Genomic DNA, 18,973 nt, shown 5'->3' with positions numbered 1-18,973 from the left:
CGCCGACAGTTTGTTTGAAAATTATTGTGATTTCGTTTTGTGAACGAGGAAGTTAAACACAATGAATTGCTACGTGTTCCAATCAACACTGTCAATAAGGTAAATAAATCGAGCACAACCTTCGGTACAAATCTGTTTTAATATTTGACGCGCAATCACGAGAATTTCCCGTTCAAACACACGTCATATGGCACATCTCTCGCTCTCTCTCTCTCTCTCTCTCTCTCTCTCTCTCTCTCTCTCTCTCTCTCTCTCACACACACACACACACACACGAGCGAAATACAAAAGCGAAATGTAGGTCAGTCTGCTTAATAAAGTCTTGGCGAAAAAATGGTTGAAATCGATGTCAAATGAAGAGTGAATGCTACACAAACGAGCGACTGCTATGTATGCGGAAGAAACGGAGGGAACTTAATTCCAGAGCTTTTTTTCATCTCTTGGATCTCCGTTATTGCTAACGGAGTTTTGGTCGTTGCTATGTTGTCAGATAGACTCTTAAACAATGAAAAAGCATATATTTTCCGTCGAAGCAAAAGTTCGTGAAAGTTTACTTGGGACATGTATATCTATCCAAGCTCTCAAATATAACAAACCGGACTCGGACAAGTCGCCACGACATTATCCTATTACGTGCTGCACACTCCTATTGTCGCACTTTGGACTGCATAAGCCTTCGATTGCCTCGATGTTTTTCCCTTCGCCAAGTTTTAGAATAAACCTTTGCATTCAAACATCTGGCCATCGATGCACTCCCTGAGAAACGTCCGTTATTTTCACTCGTTATTAAACTTTCTTTAGCTTATAGCGATAGTACTTTTATTGTTCACTTTTGTTTATACACTCCTAGACATCAGGAATCTTTAAGAAAGAAAAATATGGAAAGAAAGAAGCTTTACTCTTGGAAAAGATTAACAATGCTTTTAGAAGCATCCGCGTCTCTTTTCTCCAGCATGAAAGATCGCCTGTCAAAAGAATTTTTCAAAAAAGTGCTCATCGCCCAGATCTGCGTTCACTTTTAGGTTTCAGAACGCAACAGCTGCTTTGGCTGTAAAACGCTCGTAACTTAAAGTAGTAATGGGTGCGCGTAACTCGCCACATGAGCGCGTGGTCAGTAATTATTTAAGCAGTTAAATGGGCGCCTCGCGTGGATAAATTAAACAGGGTCATATGACTACTACGTTTTGCTAAGAAAAAAAAAATAATAATCAGAGGATATAATAATAATTCAGCCGACAAAACAAGAAGAAGTCTCCACGATCAGCATGTCGGAGCAAAAAGAAGACAAGAAGACAATAGCATCAGCGGAGCAGACACTTCTCTCCTACGAGAAAGATCATCTCTCGCGGAAAATTAAAATGTCCGCGAGAATCAACTTGGCCGCAGCCGTCAGACAAATTGACTTATCGCGCGCAGCGGCGTCTCTAATTTCTCCCCGAACGCATAAAAAAGAAAGAAGAGGACGAGCTGAAGGAAGAAGAGACAGAAGGCGCGACCGGAAGAGGGAAAAAAAGCGGCGCGAGAGAAATACGCCTCGGTGTAGCTTGAATTCGAAGGGATATAGTATATACGTCGGTGCGCGCACACTCGTGGCAAAGGAAAGTACACACGGAAGCTGCTACTGAGCGCGAGAGACACAGAATGAAACGGACGAGAGAATAGAGCGCGCGCACATGCACACCCGTCGCTGGATGGAGCTTCGCCGGATGTCGAGAAAGATATCTATAAAGAGGAAGCTTGGTTACTCGGGTATTAAAGGCAAACGAGGAGCTGTAGTAGTAATAGTAGTGGGGGTGGTAGTAGAGGAGGAGGGGAGAAAGAAAGAACGCGCGGGAAAAATAAAGGAAGAAGAAGAAGAAGAAGCAGAGAAGAAGCTGGGAATTCAGAAGGCAGCAGCAATGCGAGAGATAGAGAGAGAGAGAGAGAGAGAGAGAGAGAGAGAGAGAGAGAGAATGAACGGGCGGTCGCTTGCGCGCATGGCAAGAGAGAGTATAGTATGGAGAGAAAGAGGAAAGGAGAGAGAGAGAGAGGGAGGGGGGGTACATTCTAGGCGGGCGGTCGCCGGCATTCTGGATCAATACTCCCACCCAGCGGAGCTGCTGCTACAGCGCCGGCATTGCTTCTCTCACTCTCTCTCTCTCTCTCTCTCTCTCTCTCTCTCTCTCTCTCTCTCTCTCTCTCTGCGGGGTTTCAGAGAGAGAGAGAGAGAGAGAGAGAGAGAGAGAGATCCCAAGTGCGCGCGGTGTTCAAGGAATTAAGGGGACTCGCGGCCTACAGAGAGTCTATATACGCTTGCACACACACACACACACACATGCATCAGCTCCTCAATGTGTATTGAAATATTATTTTCTCCCTACACTCGAGCGGCGAAATCCCTCGCGACCTTTTTCGCATCCTCTGCTTTTTACTTTCCTCTGTCTCTCTCTCTCTCTCTCTCTCTCTCTCTCTCTCTCTCTCTCTCTCTCTCCTCTCTGAAGAGTGTCTGATCTGATGCTGCTGCTGTGTGACGTCGAAGAGAGAGAGAGAGAGAGCCAGCTGCCGGCTGACTGTGTCGCGCACTCGTACTACTTATCTCGCCATTTCGGCGCGAGGGGCATTGAATTTTTGAGATTATTTCGCCGGCGCGGATTATGTATTTTTTATACGCTTCGTAAATGAGCTTTTGAGAGATGGCTGCTCCTCTCTCTCTCGCGCGCTTTTTGCGGGATTGTTAAGCTACAGCTACGAATTTTTTTTGTTTGTTGTTAGTGCGTTCGTTCTGGGCATTATAATGAGCTTTTAATCTAACTTGCACATTTTCTCGAGATTTTTCTCGCCGCGCTCTGTGCGTGTCATCGTTAGGCGAGAGAGAAAACGTATATATGCTCGCAATTTAATCAGAATTTGTAATTCAAAGCAAGGATTACCCGCAAGAATTTATGGCGAGCATATGAATAAAGCTAATTAATTAAGGAGCATTCAAAATATACACAGAAGCCCCTAAAAATGACGTTTTAATCCACGATTAACCGTCGGGTTTAACTTAATTACGGATGAAAGGTCTGTGAAAAAGCGATCGGTAATGGAACGCTTTTAGCATAACTACAAAGGATTAAAGCATCGCGCGCGCAGCGCCATGTGGAATTCATGAAAAAAATATTATTCGTCCCAATATATAAGATCCTCAAAAAATAAGTCACGAGTAGGTACAAGGAGGAAAAGAAAGAGTCCGTCGATGTCGGAAAGAAACTTACTCCAGCGGGCGTAACTCGCGAAGACGTCGAACCCAACCACGTCTGTTCTATTTTCTCTGATATACAACGTATACGACTCAAGCATGTATATTCTATATACTGATTTCTTAATCCTCTTAGTATAGTTGAAAATTCCCGAGTTATTTTTCAAAGTTGCTGTATATAAAGTTACCTCTTACTTGTTTCCTGCGAATTGTCGACGACGAATTTTTCAAGAAATGTTGAGCGGATTATCGGCGCACTGCCGCTATATATGCAGTTTGCGAAAACTTCGTTTCAAGAAAAACGCGTTCGAGTTCCAATATCGTGTTTTACTGCGTAGGGTGAATTTTTCCGCTCGGTATGTCGCAAAATTGTTTTTTTTTTCTTATACAGCTATCTCATCCACGAAGATGCGGTCAAAATAGATTCGCTTCGACGCAGGATGGTGAAGAGCTTTTTTAAAAATCAATTAATTTAAAAAATATATTCAATCTTTTTTACTTTGCTAATACACTGCCGAGCAGAGTTCCACTCTTTGAATTCAAAGTTGCAAAGGGTCAACGAACCAATAATGAAGCCAACTCTTGAATGCGAAAAGTTCTACTCCGGAGGACTAATTATTACCCCGAAGTGGAAGAAGAAGAAAAATTCGAAGAGGAAGAAGAAGAGTATTGAAACTACTCCCGGAAATTTCCATTCATATAGTCGCGCGCGATTCAAGATTCAAAACCTCGGTCAATTCATTTCGAATCACACTTTCCCACGCGATTGTTAAGCACTCCTCGCGCGCACAAAAACGCATGCCGGAAAAGCCTTTGAAGTGATAATAGCTGTACACAGCATCGCAATTATGTGAAGCAATTGTTCATCTACACCCATTTGAGAATATAATCCGATGCGTCGTCGCCCGACGCTGGAGAATAACAACTGTCTGCGCGCGCCGCGGCAGTAATGAGAATTTCGCTGCGATCCTCAAAGGATTAAGTCTTGAGAGAGAGAGAGAGAGAGAGAGAGAGAGAGAGAGAGAGAGAGAGAGAGAGACAAAGACAATTCCGATCCAGCCTCTTTAAAGCCATTCAGCTTCGCTGCTGCGTCAGAACTTGGCAGCGCCTCCTGGGCTATCTACGAAAATGACTCGCCCGAATAGCGTGTAATTCATAGGCGCAAAAGATCGAAGCAATAACACCGAGCCGGAATAGCGTTCAATTTCGAATAACGTATACAAGGAATTGCATTTTTCATACAGCCGTATATAGATGTCTTCGATCAGATCATACAGATGTATACACGAGAATTCAATTTAGCCGCTGTACTGCCGCATCGACGACTGCAGCCACGATCCATCGCAGCAGCTGATGTGCGTAATAAACCATCGGATGACGTTTAACGACACGTGACACCAACAGCTGCGTATAGCGCGACAATTTTTGGCGTGTCTACGTTACAACACTGCTCTGCACTAGGTGCAATTCTCCGGCGGACGATGCATATTCATTTATGCTTATATCATCAGCCTGCAGGTTTCCCTCGCGGTTTTCCCAAGCAACGTACGCAGATTACTATCGGCCGCATTAGCATAACTCGGCGACAAACTATTGCTTCTGCTGCGACTATTACTCCCTGAACTTCATCCCCCACTGCGACATATGCGGTATAATTCGGAGTATACACTCTCGAGCGATATCTCGCTTCTATAAACTATCGACTCGTATACACACGAGTCATGAGCGACAGTACGAATGACGACGAATACGTTGTCGAGGACGTTGCGTAAGCCTCGTATGCCGTCGCTTGCGCACTCGTTGATGCAGATGCGCATGTGTCTCTGTGTGCATGTGTGTATAGACGAAGCCAACGGGTCGTGGCATCAATTGTGTCCGCCAGCGCGTCATCGGCGTTTAATCGAACCGATGAATATACAGCCGTGTGCGTTAAACGAACGGCGGCAAAAGCTTACCAACTGCCTCTGTGTGTGTATGTGTGTGTGTGTGTACACGAGAAGGACAATGCCGACGCTCACATTGGCTCTGTTGAGACGCACGTGCGTCTGTTATACACAACACTACAAGAGTTTCCCCTAATATAACAACTGGCTGTAACAAAAAATAATATAACGGCAAAACTCGATTCCCGCACGCGCATTTAGTTTCGTTTGCAAGGTTGCGCGGTAATTTTCGATCCGAAACTGTCTCTATCGCGCTAGCGTCGCTGCTGCTTATACAAATGCATGCACGCGCTTGCCACAGGTAACGTGGAAGTAACCGCGCGTCAGCGCACATATACACACGTGTGGGGGTGGGTGTACACGCACCCACGTGCGCAAGAGTTGCCCAACTGTATTGTTCCTCTGTTCTCGCCCTCTGTATACCTATATGTACGTATGTGTCTACGTCGAGAGGAGCCACAATTTATGTAGAGCCTCTCGCATACTCTAGTCCGTGTAGTTTTGCGCCCCGTTAGTTTCCCGTGTCTGCGTGCGTTATATACACACATACGTGAACACTTGATGTCCGATCGCCGGCGTTGCTCTCCGCGTGAATGTATAACTTTAGCTACTTTATATATGTTTTATATCTAGCGTATTTATTTTTCTTTTCCCGATATAGCCGTCAAAGTTTTCCCGTTTGTTTAAAAGTTGTACGTTAGGTGCATGTAATACTGGGTAAAAGTTGTAATCCGTGAATTTATATACCGATCTACGTACTGTGTAGCTTCTTGCAGCGAATTACAAAATTTTGTAATTTTCCTACCTTCGAAATGAAGACTTTCAATTTCCGGAGACTACTTCTGATGAATAAATATATTCTGTGGAAATGAGCGAGGTGTGTACAAACACGAGTGGAATATGAAGATTCCCTCAAAATGAAATCGAATAGCTACATCATCTGGGTGAACTTTGAGAAGGAAACTATAATACCACCTCTGCAGATCCTTTGACGATCAATCGAAGGATAATTGCGCACAGGACTGCGATATTCGACGATGACGGATTTATTATATTATTACCCTCTGACGCAAGTGTGCGGCTTTTTATAAACTATCGAAAAATTAACAATAAACCGTTACGGATATACAACGTGACGACTGCGGCAAGAAAGCACGAAGCAACGTTTTCCGATAATTTTTTTGTCGTTTTATGTACACTGAAGAGACTTTGAGTTCGCACACGAATCAAAGACAATGTATGCGAGTATACAGAGCGACGTTAAATATAGAGCATTACAATGTTATAAATATGCATCGTGCTTGTCAATGCTTGTACAAATTATGGCTGTACACGGGGGAAACGGGTTAAATAAACGTTCGATTGAATATTTATACACACGCGCGGATATAGAGTTTGAGAGAAATACGTCTCTATTCGTTCGTGAAATCTTTCGTATATAACACAAAGTTGGATATCTAATTTAGTATGCAAACGTTCGCCTACCTAATAATACTGACTTTATACGCATTTTGAGCAAGTTGAATAGGCGGTGCTTTTTTCGCTTGAATAAATGGGTAACGTAGCGAAATCAAACTCAGCGTTAGAACATTGTTTTAACACAATGGAGTCCGGCACGCTGCAGTGTATTTTACTTCTTCATAATTTGACTTCTTCTTTCTACCGAATATAAAATTAAACTTCTCGCAATTAGGACTTTTAATAAACTCCCCTTTTAACATAGTACATACGCTGATGTGATCCAACTACGGCCAAACCACTGTATTCTACGTACTAAGCCAAAGCGTATTTTTATCCGACTCTAAGGGGGGTTAAAGTATACACAGAGCATACGAATTACATGCTTCGGGAAAGAGATAGCGCAGTGTGCTACATCCAAACGTTCAATTTCAACGAAGGCAAAATCGAAGTGCACAACCGCAGAGGTCAAGGTTGGCTGGTGTCTTTTTTTTATCTCCTCTTTCCGGTCTACGTAAACACACACTTTTTTGGGCAAAATACTGGGAGCGAACGAAGGGAATCGATTCTTTAGGCAAGAAATGACTAAAAGATCGAGCATTAAACGCCGAGTAAAATGAACGAAGATATGCAGTCCGAGATGAAAAGGGAACGAGTGAGAAAAATTTTAAAAATAAGCTCTTTTAGCAGCAGAGCTTGCAGATAGCCAGCTAAGACGTTTGAGTGTGCAGCAGATAAGCTGCAGGGAGTAACTAAACAAAGATGAGGCACGAGAGACAGAATAAGATGGGGGAGGCGACGCAGCAGGCAAAAAGGAAAAAAAAACAAAGAGATGCGCGGGGGATGAACGGAAAAGCGAAAGAGACAAGAGAGGGGAGTACAGCAGCTTGAAGAATGAAAGAGGGACGCAGTTTGTTTAGTGTGTGTGTGTGGGTGTGTGCACGCGCGCGTGTGTGTCGAGGCAGCTCGTGTGAAATTAGGACGGGGGAGAGAGAGAGAGAGCGAAGAGGGAGAAAAAAAGAAGAGAAACGATGACAATCAATGGTCCTCCTCTGTTGGTCGTGGGGAGGGGGTAGCTGCTGTTGCTGCTGCATCATGGTACAGCACTATACCAGCAGAAGAGAAGACGCGCGCGCGCGCACAAGTCGGGAAGCCTTGTCGTCGACAACGACGTCGATGCCCGGAGGAGTATTCCGCGCACCACTATCATCTCTCTCGCGCTACGCTACTTTGTCTCGGGGTTTTGATTTCGCGCGTTACGCCAAACTGCCTTAAAGTAGGTGGCTTTTTTTACCACAGTGTCGTACTTGTTTTGCATACCTGCACTTACCAGAGTACGCTAGCAGCTGTCGGTCCGTAGACGTCAGAGAGGATAAGCGCGCATTTCGAATGCTTCTTTCTCTCCTCCGTTTTATTACGGAGCTAAGAGAGGACATTACACGCCCTTTGCAGTGTCGTTTGACGCTGTTTGAACGTCGAGTAAATTCGAGCTTCGAGATACCCGAAGACTCGTTTTGGATCGATAGAGGATAAATGCTTATTCTTTTCTTCGTATGCTCTCCTCTTTGCATCTCGACAAACATATACATCACATCCGTCGCGTAGTCGCAGGTAATCCTTCCAGCCTATATATAGCCAAGGCGTAACCATAGCTAGATTAACGTGTTTTAATCGCTCGGGAGCTAAGTTGAGACACTAAAGTTTCGCGCTCGCGGAACTGCTACGCGCGCTTTAAGCTACTCGAGTTTAGCAAGCCTTGTTAACATGAAAAATTAACGTTCCACATCGCGAGGCGGAGAGTTTCCCACTGCCTTAACGCTGTTGCAGTCAAGATTGTGGATGCAGGGCAAAATTTCACGAGCTTTGTATTAGAATAAAACTCGAAACTCAAGTCTCGATCGATAAGCAAGCCTCCTAGCTTTTGCAAAAGCATAACAGCAACAAAATCCCTCGTCTCGTATTCTCTCAAAGAACTCACACTACATGCGCGAGTCGTCGACCAAATCCGACGAAAAGCAGAGTGACCCAAAGAGGAGGTGAGCTACGTACACCCTCTAGAAAAGCTCTAGCCTCTTATACAAGAGTATATCTGGAAAGAGAGAACAGCGTCCGGATAAGCCAAGGCTCTGTGTAATAGACCAACGCAAATCAAAAATCCACGAGATTATACGCATCACAGAGAAATCATCGCGGGGTGTGATTCAAACGGAAAAAGCTTATGATTGTACATCATGGGTTATATTCGAATTCGGTATTTGGTTTACCGACAAAGCAAAGCGTGCAAGTTCGGATCAAATCGAACGAAACAAAAGCTTGCGCGAACATACATACACACGTATAGTATGCATTCGCATCATTCTCGAAATAAAACGCGCAGATTACGGGGTATGTGTAGCAACAAACGCTTCATTATTATAATACCCTGCGCATAAATGAATGTAACCGAGATGCAGAAGAATGTAGAGGGCAGAGGTGGGGAACGTCCTTGTCGCGGCTAAGAAAACTTCCTGCTTCCCGCGCGCGGCGCTACATACAGCGTCCGATAAAGCTTTATCAAAACGGGACGACCAGTTGTAATGCTTGTATATGTATATTCGTGTTTTTGTTACTCGCTTAATCGTCGACGCAGCGCTTTTAGCTCGCGTTTTATTGTTTTTTTCCGATCCGATATAGCAATTTTATTATTCGTATCAAATCGTTTGTTGACATTACGCTGTATGCATATTGTTGACACCTGCGTACGTTATCAAACAGTCATTATTATACTTTGACCGATGGGAATCATCAACAACGCACCATTAGCAACGTTCAAACAAAGAAATCTCCATCATCGCGCAATCAAATACGACACGCAGAAGAGACATCAGCAACAGCAGCCGCACGATTGAAGAACCTATGTCAACAATGGCATATATGTAACTTCGCGTCCACTCGGGTAACAGCAGCGGCACACACGCGTCGAGCGAATTATCATTACGCTTCGCTGAAACTATACACCATCAGCCTCGAAACACTCGACTAAACCCATCGATGTATGCACATGCAAACAATCGATCGATTCCAATAATCCTGTATAATATTATAAGGCGATGATACGCGAACACACACACACACACACACACACACACAGATAGAGAGAGCAAAAGCAAAGCTTCGCGCGCGGATGGCAACTGTTGCGCTCCGGGGATTTTACAATCGCTCAACAGCAGCAGCACTGCGACGGTCGCATCATTGCCCTTAGTCGTCATCGCCAGCGGCAACGACGCTCTCTGTGCGTGCTTGATATTGACAATGACCGAGTCAATCAATGCACGAGCGCTCTCTGCAGCTGCGATGCAAGGATTTTCAATCGGCGCTGTGTGTATGCGCGCCGAAGCTTTTTCTTTCTATCTGGACGAGCTTCTGTTGTTGTTGTTCTTCTTCTTGGACGCGGCTCTCGAGTGAGAGCTTGCAGTGCGTTTTTTCGTTTGTTTTCGAAGAGTCAATCTTTGTGATTTTTTAATCGGACGAGGCTTTACTGTATAGTTTGGAATGGAAATAAAAACGTTTATTCGGAGGAAACCTTGAACCCTGAGGCCGAAAAAAGCGTTGCGGAGTGCGAGACTTATATCGAGGTTGGATTATGTAAAATTGCGAGACGCCGTCGAATCAATCGATCAAAAATCGATCGTAAACCTTGATCGCAAGGAAAAAGAGAATGATCACACCTAAAGCGACGAAAGCAGTGCGCGGGAAATCCATTGTATAACGTCGTCAAATATTTCACTCAATTTGACAGAACGTCAAAATCCGACTCTCCGGCGCATAGCTCGACTAATTGCCGACAAAGCCGATAGCATCGATTAATTGCGGATTTATAACCGAATTCGGCTATAGCAGCGAGCACATGCGCCGCCCGGTCCCACTTTATACTGCAGAACATCACGTTGACCGCAGTGTGGACCTACGTGACGCCCTTTAGCAAAATTTGTTTTTTTCCTTTCTCGATATTCTCGCGAATTTTCGGACGAGACAGAGAGAACGAGGTCCAACGCACCGACGCGTCTATCCGACTACTATATGTGTGCATAATACGTGTACACACAACGCGGTAAACGCGAAAAGTTTCCCCGTCGGTTTCGCGTCATGCCTCGCTTCTCTATATAACACACACATGTATTTCGTATACACACATCGGCGCGCGTGTGACGCGCGGCCGAATGCAAATCGCTCTCTGACCGACATTTCGGCGCTGAGAGATTACGTCGTGTTATATACTTTCCGCGGAATGGCATCGAGCATTTTTCGGAATAGCATCAAGAGTATAACGTTAATGGATTATTAGATGGATATATGTAAGATGTGTTATAGAAATAGATATGCCGATGATTGGCACGTGTGCGCAAAGCCCGGTACGATAATTTTCCAACGCTCTTATCGCTCGTGTATACTTATCAGCGAGAGAGTAGAATCGGATTCGAACATCGTGCTGCGGAGAGCAGAATACAATCACGAGGTAAATAACGAACCGACATTTGCGCGTTCAGGTGTACCTATATATGTTATATACACAGAGCGACAAAGGTACAGGATTTTTGAGAGCGAGAATATCGTCGTTATCGTCGCTGATGTGGCTTTGTTCGGCGTCGCTTCTTATTTTTTCCACTCTCATCGTGCTATTTTGATAATCGTAGTAGACTGGTTAATTTTAGACCGTCTTCGCTGCTGCAGGCTGCCAGTGAAATTTAGCGCAGGAATTTTAAAAATTTTAATTGCGCCCGCCGTGACGTACATCGTACGCGTTTGCCACGATTAATGGATTTTTTAATTTCGGCTAGCTTACGCGACGTCGGGGGAAAATCACCGGAAACCACACGATTGGACGAAACCAAGAAATAGTCAACCAAACGAAGTTTTTCGAACCGAAAGAAAAACCTTGAAAATCTCAGCGGATTCGAGTGGGGGAAAAAGCACTCGGTAACGAAAAACCTAACCTCAAAATAGCCCAGCCATCAGCCTCGTTTAATCTCTCTCTCCGAACACGTCCACCTCTACCAGTCCCAGACAAGAAAGAGACGACGTGCGAAACAAGTATACGAAAGGCTCCCCTCATATAATATAGATTCTCGAAAAATCTACACGTGTACGCAGAGAAGCCTCACCTCGATCCCGAGAGCGAAATGGCGGCGAGCACGTGTTGGCAGATCGAAGGGACGGATACTCCGAGAAAAGAATCTATAGGCAGATACATGCGCGAGAGAGGAGAGAAGAAACGTTGGATTGTGCGAAGGAGACGAGAGAGACAGAGAGAGAGAGAGAGAGAGAGAGGAGCGCGTGCCCATTTATTGGCAGAGGTGAACGACACATGGTGCGCGGCGGGCATGTTATACACACACACACACACACATATGTGCGCAAGCGTAAGCAGCGCAAAGTGCCGAGGAGAGAGACTCGACTCCTCTCTCTCTCTCTCTCTCTCTCTCTCTCTCTCTCTCTCTCTCTCTCTCTCTCTCTCTCTCTCTCTCCGTGGCTCTGTCGCTGTATACCTACTATGCAAGAAGAAGTGAGAGACTAGAAACGCGAGAGAGAATCTATACGTACACACGACGACCGCCACAGTCGTCGTCACTGGTTTTATGGGTCACCGGTCGTGATTTTAGGCTGTCCGTGTGCGCTTAGTGGGTCGTCTTCCGACGCTAGTTTCGGGGGAATGATAGATCTCTCGGATGTGGTGGTAATGCGCTTGGAAGATGACGAGAGAAAACTGCGCGGATGTCAAGTTTAAAGATGTACATTGTTTGCGTAATTTCATGTTACACTTATGCTGGTATGACTAGGCTAAAACGAGAAGTTGAAAAAAAAGTCGACGCGCCCAATAAACCCACTTTCTAAGTAAAGATATCCTTCTCGAATATATAACCGAGAAAGAGAGAGACTACGGCAGCAGCACCCACATTTCTCGTCCGAATTCGCAGCCTCTTACTCTTTCTTCTTTCATCTTTCTGTCCTCTAACGCACGCCGTTGCCGCTGCTGCACACATATACGCACAATAACTTCGAAACGGTTCTCTCTCCTGTCTCTCTACCACCGATGCGTGTCTAGCGCAAAGGAAGCGAAAATAAATTCCTGCCGCATTCAATTGTGCAATTGAAGCGAGGGTTGAGCACATCGCCGACTATATGTTTGATAAATAATTTCACCAGTGAGCACTTTCATCGCGATTGGACAACGCATTTTTAATTTCAATGTTGCGGAGAGATTATTAATTTTCCTGAATAAGGAAATAAGCTGTTCGTCAAGTCGGCTTCGTGCGCTTTCGACCTCTCGGGAGAGACTGTCCCGAAGGGATCTGACGGCGAAGGGATCGAAGAGAGGTGGTTTTTTTTCTTTGATTTTGGTATTGTGTGCGTGTGTGTCTGTGTGCGTGTGTGTGTGTGTGTGTAGTAGTGGGCTGTTTGCACAGTTTTGTTTGAGTACACGGGTTCCAGGCACAACTTCTACACAACTGCATTCCATCAGCGATTAATAGTGCTTTATCTAATCTCGTATGTGTATCTGCATAGCGAGATAAGAAGGGAAATTAAAATAGATATTGTTTTGATAGAATTCTCCGTTGAAGCCAGTCGAACATGGGACTAATTGATTTTGTTTGTTGCAGGAATCGTTCACCCGAATCCAGTGTAAACTGGTTATCACAATGATACTGTATATCCACGACAAGTGAACTCAACGACAGATAGCTGCATACAAGCGTAAGAGTTTTAGAAGAGAGAACAGAAACTTTTAATCTCGAGCACGAAGAATTCGTACGGGAAATGGTTCGTTCCCGCTCTTTATCGAGAGGAATCAGCCGACGTCGACGAGTTGCTTTACGTCACACCAGAACGATATGATGATATCACACTTCACAATAGACCCGAAGATAAAGCATCGGCGGGGCTAGCAGTCTTTCTTTATTATACACGTTACATAGCGCACTGAACCTCGCATTTACTATATCGCGAAAATCAGAGCTGAAAAATCAACATTGACGAACTCGCAAACTTACGTACAGAAAACGAAACAAAAAAAAATGTTTGTCAAAAGAAAAAGAAGCAGCTCGGCACACACGACTACCGGCGTGTTTTCGCAAGCGCTCGCGCTCACGCCTCCTATTTCTCGTGCTTTACTTCTTCTTCTTCTTCTTCTCTGCTGCAGAGAGTTATCTGGTTCTCTGCTTTGTCGCGCTAGCCGAACTTTTCATCGGATTTAGATCGCATCGAGTCGGCGGCGGCGATGTTACGTAAAAGCGTCGCAGCTCTGCAGGTGTATTCCTGCGCAGAGAAAGAGCCGAGCGCGTACTTCGCGTTCCATTCGACGTCATTTTGTAAAACGGTCAATTTGCCGACTTGGCAGAGCCGCTGACCTTTTTCAATGCGCGCTCGCGAAGAGAGCTACTGCTACTTCTTCGATCGGACACTCGGCTCTCGGCACGGCTACTCTACTTTATGCTGTCGAGTGAGAAATTTTTTTTTGGATTACGTTATTACCGTTTTCATACGGTGGAAAAAAAACTCTCATTGAGGATGAGGATTTGAAATCGGTTTATGTAGCGAACTGTTAACGGATTAATCTTTTTTGTATAATCAGGAAATAATACGATGAAAAATTGACTCAATGTTTTGAATGCGATGACGCAAGGCAAGTGTATACTCTTCGTTCTAGGCTTTCTAATGATTCTTATTTGTTGCACTTTTCCGTACACTTAAAAAATAATTTGTTTATTTTTAAACGCTTTGGCATCGGCGTCGAGCATTATGCAATGCACTCGAATTCTTAAACTGTTCCAACTATTATTTTTCTACTTCGTCGAGCGATTCACGCACACATGAGTATATATGATAGAGAGGGAGAGGTTAGGTTAGTCTCACGAATGGCGTCACTGGGCTTCTATTATTGTAAGCTAGACTTATTATTTTTTGATTTTTCCCAACCTAATGCCTAGCACTTGGACGTATATATAGTCACTGCATACACACACAAGCATACGACTTCGCTTCGATATATTTCAACAACGAAAGTTATGAATTAATGGATGCATGCGTAGATGGCCGATTCAACTGATTAACACCCGTAAGCCAATGACGTCGTATATCAACTCGACTCGGCTATTCTCTGGGCCATTGCCCTTTAGATCATAATCAATTGATAGATCCTTTTTCTAATATTAAACGCAACTTTGTGTTTTTTTTGCTCGTTCAGGCGGTCTTACGCAAGCGGCGCACGTGTTTTATGCATCGGATCCGACTTCTTGCCATAGAACTTCACGCGTAAACATATACGCACACGTGCTCACGCGTCCCCTTTAGTTTTCATTTCCGCAGGACTGTACGAGGTATTTCCGAACGTCCAAGAAAGCTCTGTTATTCCGAGCCATTATCAAGAATTTTCAAATTTTCTTGGAGGCAGATAATAACAACGACGATTCCACATATACCCGTCAAATATCCATCGCCATCACTCTCGTGAGTTCTTCCCTGCAGCGCAGCTAATCAATGGCCGGGAATTAAATCGCCGCTATAGTAGAGGGGTTCGAGACATTTTTTTGGCACGCCGCGCACGAGGCGGAATAATTTTCCGCGTACGTATTCGCGTGCTTTAGACTTCCGGTGAGGAAACGTTGCCAGTTTCGTCGGCAACGCGCACTACCTCGTAATCGTAAACAAACGCTGCACGAGTAACAAGCGTCTGCAACGCCGCCACGCCACGCGCATCTGCTCATACGTTTCGCCTGCTGCTCGGCGATTAGCGACTTTGTAAAAGCGGCTCCTTTAATGGCTGGAGCAAATGACTTGCAGTGTACATTTTATTTTAGTCAGGCTGCACGTTGGTATAGCGAATTTTGGTGTTTAGCGTTTTTTTCCCGTAACCGCCCACCTTTTGCCGAGTTGCGCTAGTGCTTTTGGACAAAGGATTCAGTCCAGCGAGTGCGATATTTTTTCAGCCGCGGTTTTGCTTCGGCTGTTATTCCTTGAACGAAACGACGTTGTCGGATCGATCCTCGCTATATTTTAGTTAGAAATCGAAAGATCGATTCGATCATCAGTATTCAGCTCTAAAAGAGACTCATCATTTATAAATTATTCATCCGCGAGTTTTTTGAGAGACGAGCGAGATCGTCGATACAGCTGCGGAACGAAAGTACTGGACAAACGAATAAGTTTTAATGGGTACACAGCTATATCTAGAAAGCCCAAGGCGTTTCTTGAAAATATTTTTTAGAAAAACTGCGTTAATTATTAAGTAATGATGACTTTCAATAGAGGATAAAGGAATGAAGAATGATCGAACCTGCAACGACATAACTTTTCGGTGCTTCGGTCTACCAACTCAAAGGACGATTATAAATTTAGCGCGAATATCTCACCGCACATAAAACTTAAATCATAGCGAAGGTGAATTTCCTTTTTTATGCATCCCCAGCTTCCACTTCCACACGACGCGTCATTCAGTATCTCGAGTCTTGCGTATCTAACGCTCGCGAGGCTAGCCGATTTGCATTGAAGATGCAAGCACTTTGCACGCGTGCATGAGTCCGAAATAAAACTCTTTTTTGCTCCCCGCGCACACTCAGAGCGAAGAAGTTATGGAAAGAAAGTGTGCGTAAAAAAGTAAAAACCTCAAGAAAAACTTCAACTCGTCGGCTCAGCCAAGAGGAAAGCCGAGATACATAGTCGCACTCAACGACACCATTAGGAGCACATCTCCTCTATCTCAAACTCGAAAAAAAAAAAACATACACAACAAGATTCCTCGTCACACATAGCGATGCTGCTATTAATAATCTCATGAATAAGACGTTAGTTCTATGTATCGACAGATGTACACAGCTCCCGCGTCAACAAAAACCGGCTCGCGGAAAGCACAGCACGCGCCGCGTGCCAATATCTTAAGCGTATAACCTCCCAAAAACGGCTCGTCAGACGCGTGTGCACAGCGTCGCTATATATTGATTCTCGGGAGAGTCGGTTTGATTCATAAAGAGAGAACGCGCGTGTATACGCGTCAACAGCTGTCTTATACATATATTTAGCCCAGAGTTGCTTTCGATAGTCCGATAAATAATTTTTCCTCGTCCCCCTGCACGGCGGCTTCCTGATGTCTTGAAAATAAACTTTTGGCCCGTGAGGCGCCTGATAATTTAAACGTTCGCGGGAAGAAGAATCGTCGAGTTAACTTCTTCAGGCATTCTTTGCAAGAAACGACGAGAGGCATAATTAATGAATGAACTAATTAAAGAAGAATGGCTTCTCTTTCTTTCGGCGGTAAATCGCGAAGCACATTTACACCAATATCGATACATTTTTGGAACAACGTTAGGCTTATCGTCGCCTCGGAATTTCGCGTTATATGCAAATCAGCTCGAAAGAGCTTGGCATTATTCGTTTGCGCAGCGAATTTTTTTATCTCGCGTTGTGCGCGTGTCGGAATTTCTTCACGTATTTCAGTCAATTTTTTTCGGTACGGTTGTCAACGTCACCGGAGAGATGATGAGAAAAATGAAATAATATCAAAACGCGATGAAATTATCGAGATGAACATATACATCGTGTGTTACAAAACGCCTCGATCGACTCTCGAAAAACCGTTACACGCATGCACTCTATATAGAGATCGATTCCGGCTAAAGACGACTCTCGAAGTTTTCAGAATTAAGAGAGAAAAAACGCGCGTCGCATTCGCGCCATAGACTTTCATTTTTCCCCGATACGATCGCGCGCACACGAAAACAGGAGAGAAAAGCTAAAAGCGGCGGGCGGGCCGTATAGGTATAAGAAGGAAGTGTCGCTGACCCGTATAGCCACGCGACTTTCGTGCGCTGCGATCGATCGTGTGTCCCGTATATACACACACACACACACACATATATATATATACACGTGATACAACGACATCCACTATAGCCTGCGCGCACACGTCGATGTGTAAGTAAGTGCGAGAGTCTGATGATGCAGAAGTTGCACCGAGTGCACGGCCACGTGGCGATCCTGCTTTTCGCATGTATTAAGTGCGACGAAACATGATTCAAGTGATATTTTTCGAATTAAAACCCCCTGAGCATAAATTTTACGCGCGGCTAATTTGCATATATACAGGGGTTGCTTAGGTCATATCTCTCAAGGCGGTACATTCGGTGGGTTATTCCTCGCTTCGTTATTCGTCGAGCTTTTTTAACCATCGTATACGCCTGTCGAAGGTCAACTGGAGATGGAAAACATCGGAGCGAGCGCGTAATTGATTTTTCATCGATATTTAACACAGGGTGGCCGTCGACGGCTAGATTGAATTTCAAAATCGTCTCTCTCTCTCTCTCTCTCTCTCTCTCTCTCTCTCTCTCTCTCTCTCTCTCTCTCTCTCTCTCTGCAAACGACACCGATCGAAGAACAGACATATCGAGAGTTCGAATGCGGAGCAGACGACAAATGTAAACCATGCATATGGGCGCAGGTACACGCATATCTCTACACGTCTGCTGCGTTATATATGTACATCTAGGTATTATTCGCGTTACGGAAGATTTCTTCTTGCAGCGCCGCAGCGCGCCGCAAATGTTATCTTAATGCGCCGTAATCTTGACGAACGGCTTAAACTTTTGACGCTCGAGTGCAAAAGATACCTGCGCGTACGAGCTACTACCGCGAGAGATCGATGCGAAGATTAATTATCGATTCTCCGTCGATAAGCGTATGCGTCCCCCTCCAGGCTCCTCTCTTTTTTCCTCTCTTATACACAGCTATACATCGGCAGCGAGAAAAACTACTAGCAAAGAGGCAAAGAGAGCGGGAGAACAATTAAATGTGAAAAGTGGAAGAAAAGTTCCAAAGATCCGAGGCCAATTACGTGTGCTTGTGCAGAACGCTTTCCCGCCCTCGAGCACACGAGAGAGAGAGAGATAGAGAGAGAGAGAGAGAACCGTGTGCTGCAGTGTTCTCTTTGCCCTCTCCCTCTCTCTCTCTCTCTCTCTCTCTCTCTCTCTCTCTCTCTCTCTCTCTCTCTCTCTCTGGAATCGAGGTGCAAAAATATGTGTCGGAGAGCAAGTTGTCGGAAAGTGACAGTATAGGCTTGTTTATAAATAAATCGTGAGGGGATATTTTTGAGCTCGACCTTGACGGCTAATTTTGACAGAATATGTGTGTCTATGTATGTGTATATGTATACAAGCGCGTGTGTGAATTCGTAGAACAAACGCTGCTGCTGCAGTCCGCATAGCAGCAGATTTATTAGGAAGTCGATTGCGAGTTCAGTGTCGCAGACTTATATTCGTGAAAATCGTTTATATATATATATATATATATGTGTGTGTGTGTGCTTTGAAAAACGCGCTCGGCTTGA

The 18,973-nt window shown here is 44.7% G+C and overlaps 1 protein-coding gene across 9 annotated transcripts in view; it reads right to left on the bottom strand.

Moving 5' to 3' along the window:
* LOC100117108 (serine/threonine-protein phosphatase 2A 56 kDa regulatory subunit epsilon isoform) overlaps window positions 1-18,973 on the bottom strand; it is a 49,403-nt gene that overhangs the window by 26,687 nt on the left and 3,743 nt on the right. The window contains exon 1 of one of the 9 annotated variants that reach the window (XM_031929197.2): window positions 9,418-9,832. The exons of 7 other annotated variants lie outside the window; for them this stretch is intronic. Coding sequence is in view for 1 of the 2 variants with exons in the window: in XM_031929195.1 (XP_031785055.1) it covers window positions 7,952-8,057 (106 nt within the window). In the remaining variant the exon portion in view is untranslated. Of the gene's footprint in view, window positions 1-7,951; window positions 8,073-9,417; window positions 9,833-18,973 lie in introns of those variants that run through there. One more of the 9 variants, XM_031929195.1, reaches the window with a different exon arrangement.

The sequence above is a fragment of the Nasonia vitripennis genome, chromosome 4, assembly GCF_009193385.2.
Source record: "Nasonia vitripennis strain AsymCx chromosome 4, Nvit_psr_1.1, whole genome shotgun sequence".
Taxonomy (NCBI): Eukaryota; Metazoa; Arthropoda; class Insecta; order Hymenoptera; family Pteromalidae; genus Nasonia; species Nasonia vitripennis.
Note: the sequence above shows the minus strand (reverse complement) of the source record. Positions and strands in the feature narration are given on the sequence as shown.